A 2,472-nucleotide genomic window follows, 5' to 3' on the forward strand; every position below is an offset into this window, starting at 1 on the left:
TTATGTACAGAAATGTGTTTTATAATTCTAAATTACATTAAATTCAATAGAAATGATTATAATAAATGATACATTAAATATATAAAATTGTACTACTCATATTTAAATAAATTAATATTTATTTTTATTCATAAACAAATTTAAATAAATATTACATTTGATCAATTATATAATAAGTGATTAGAATAATTACATTTAACATGTAAAATTGTACCGGTGTTATTTTGTGTTTATTGTCTTTAATTTATGCTGATTTAAAAACAATACAGCATTGAGATACAAAATACAATATCTTATTTTTTCCTTCTGATTTTTAGGGGAATATATAGATGATATACATACCGCCGCCTTGGAATTATAAGGTTCTATCTGCATTGTTCTATGTGCTTCAAAGTTTTTGCATTCTATAGACTTCTGTAGATAGAAACCATTTCTGTTTTCTAAATAAAGGCCCAAAATGTACACCGCTTACAAAAGAAACCTCATCAAAAATCTCGGATAGAACCTCAGTAAAGTCGATTCATTTTTACTGGCGTTTAGAGCGGTGCGTGTTAAAGTGTCTCAGATCCCAGCGCTCATTAACAGTCGAAACAACAGCAGCAACAAACACAAACGAGAGCGAGTCACATGACCTGAAGTGCTGCTGAGAGACGTGACGCCTCACCTGTGCGAGTCGGACCATGAACAGGTTGTTGGGGTCTTTGGCGTGATACTGCGCCAGCTGCCTGAGCATCGCCGCCAGACGCGCGTTATTAGTGCCTGCGGAAGAGAGCAACACAGTAACCATGACAACCGCATCCTCAGCAGCCCGCTCTGATTGGTCGAGGCACTGCATGATGTGATGGATTGGCAGGACACTGACCGCTGCCCACCATGCCCATGGCGAAGATGGCGTTGTGGGCCACCTCGGGGTCGGCGTCGTGGGAGAACTTGCTGAGCGTGTCCAGGATGTTCAGCCTCGGGTTCGAGACGGAGATCAGAGCGAGCGCTAAAGGCACCGCCCTCCTTAACGTGGGCTCGCCGTAACGCAGCTGAATGCACAAGAGACAGCTTTAGCAAAATAAACAGCATGAAGAGTTCAATCTCATGCTTGTTCCTGTGGATGCATTTATTTATTATATAATTACATACATTAAAATGTAACAAATTACAATAATAAATATTATAGCTAACATTTAAAAACAAAATAATATATTTATATTTATTAATGAATGAATTTATGAATACATACATTTAATAAATTACTATCATTTCCTAATAATTTATATAAACATTTATTATATAATTGTATTTATTATAAATGTTCTACATTATTGCATTTCATAATTAATATCTACAATTACATGATATTTATATTCATTAACAAATGAATTTAAATAAAATATAAATAAATAAATTTAACATACTGCAATAAATTATAATATTTAAAAATAAAACAACTATACATATTTGTATTTATTAATAAATTAATAGATTTACATAAAACAAATATATATATATATATAAATGTAATCAATTATAATAATTATTAATCATTTATATAAATAATTGTATATATTGAATTACTTTTAATATAAATGCAACATTTTATTATAATAAAGATTACATTTCATATTTAATATATACTATATAATAAATGTTTATATTTATTAATAAAATTTATATTTTCAAATAAAATAAATATAAACACTACATTTAATATTTAACAAATTATATAATTACTCATAAATTAAATTTTTTATATAATTCAATAATGTATTTAAATACGTAAATTTAATAGATTATCATAATACGTTTATATATTAAATTACATTTATTTACTTATTTATATAAATATGATATGTTTTAATAAATATAATACATTACCATACTATTTAATCTATTAAATTATACAAGACATTTACATAAATTAATATGTATAATTATTAATAAATGATGCATTTAAATGAAATAAATTACATTTTCTATAATTTAATTAAATAGAATAATAATTTAATAAATTATAATAATTACAGTTAATGTAAAATAAACATCTGTATAAATTAATAAATATTTATATTTATTTATTTATTAATAAATAACTTTAAATAAATATAATATTACTATTGTAATTACATATTATACATACATTTTTATTATAAAATATTAGTAATTAAGTAAATTAACAATAGATTTACTAAATAAGATATATTTATTTAGTTACGTTTTATTTATTTATTTGGCACAGAAAACATAATTTAACCGTGGGTTTCTGTGAGACAGTAGCTGATGTGTTCGGCAGCGACTCACCAGGTGACCAAACGTGCGCAGGGCCATTTCTGAGCCGATCTCCTCACCCATAGCGATGAGAGCGATGCCCAGCACCGCCACACCCTGCAGCATCATCACCATCATCATCACCATCATCATCATCATCAGAATGAATCTCACTGACCGCTGACACACACACACCACACACACACACACACACAC

General features: G+C 28.2%; 1 protein-coding gene across 1 annotated transcript in view; it reads right to left on the reverse strand.

The window, feature by feature from the left end:
- The window catches only part of LOC107579021 (26S proteasome non-ATPase regulatory subunit 2-like), a gene marked incomplete at both ends in the record, with an annotated part of 5,410 nt that overhangs the window by 1,988 nt on the left and 950 nt on the right, over positions 1-2,472 (reverse strand). The window contains 3 exons of the mRNA XM_016264911.1: positions 665-759; positions 863-1,031; positions 2,290-2,373. Coding sequence (XP_016120397.1) covers positions 665-759; positions 863-1,031; positions 2,290-2,373 — 348 coding nt within the window. The remainder of the gene's footprint in view (positions 1-664; positions 760-862; positions 1,032-2,289; positions 2,374-2,472) is intronic.

The sequence above is a fragment of the Sinocyclocheilus grahami genome, unplaced genomic scaffold (assembly GCF_001515645.1).
Source record: "Sinocyclocheilus grahami isolate Dianchi unplaced genomic scaffold, SAMN03320097.WGS_v1.1 scaffold13573.1, whole genome shotgun sequence".
In the NCBI taxonomy this organism is placed as follows: domain Eukaryota; kingdom Metazoa; phylum Chordata; class Actinopteri; order Cypriniformes; family Cyprinidae; genus Sinocyclocheilus; species Sinocyclocheilus grahami.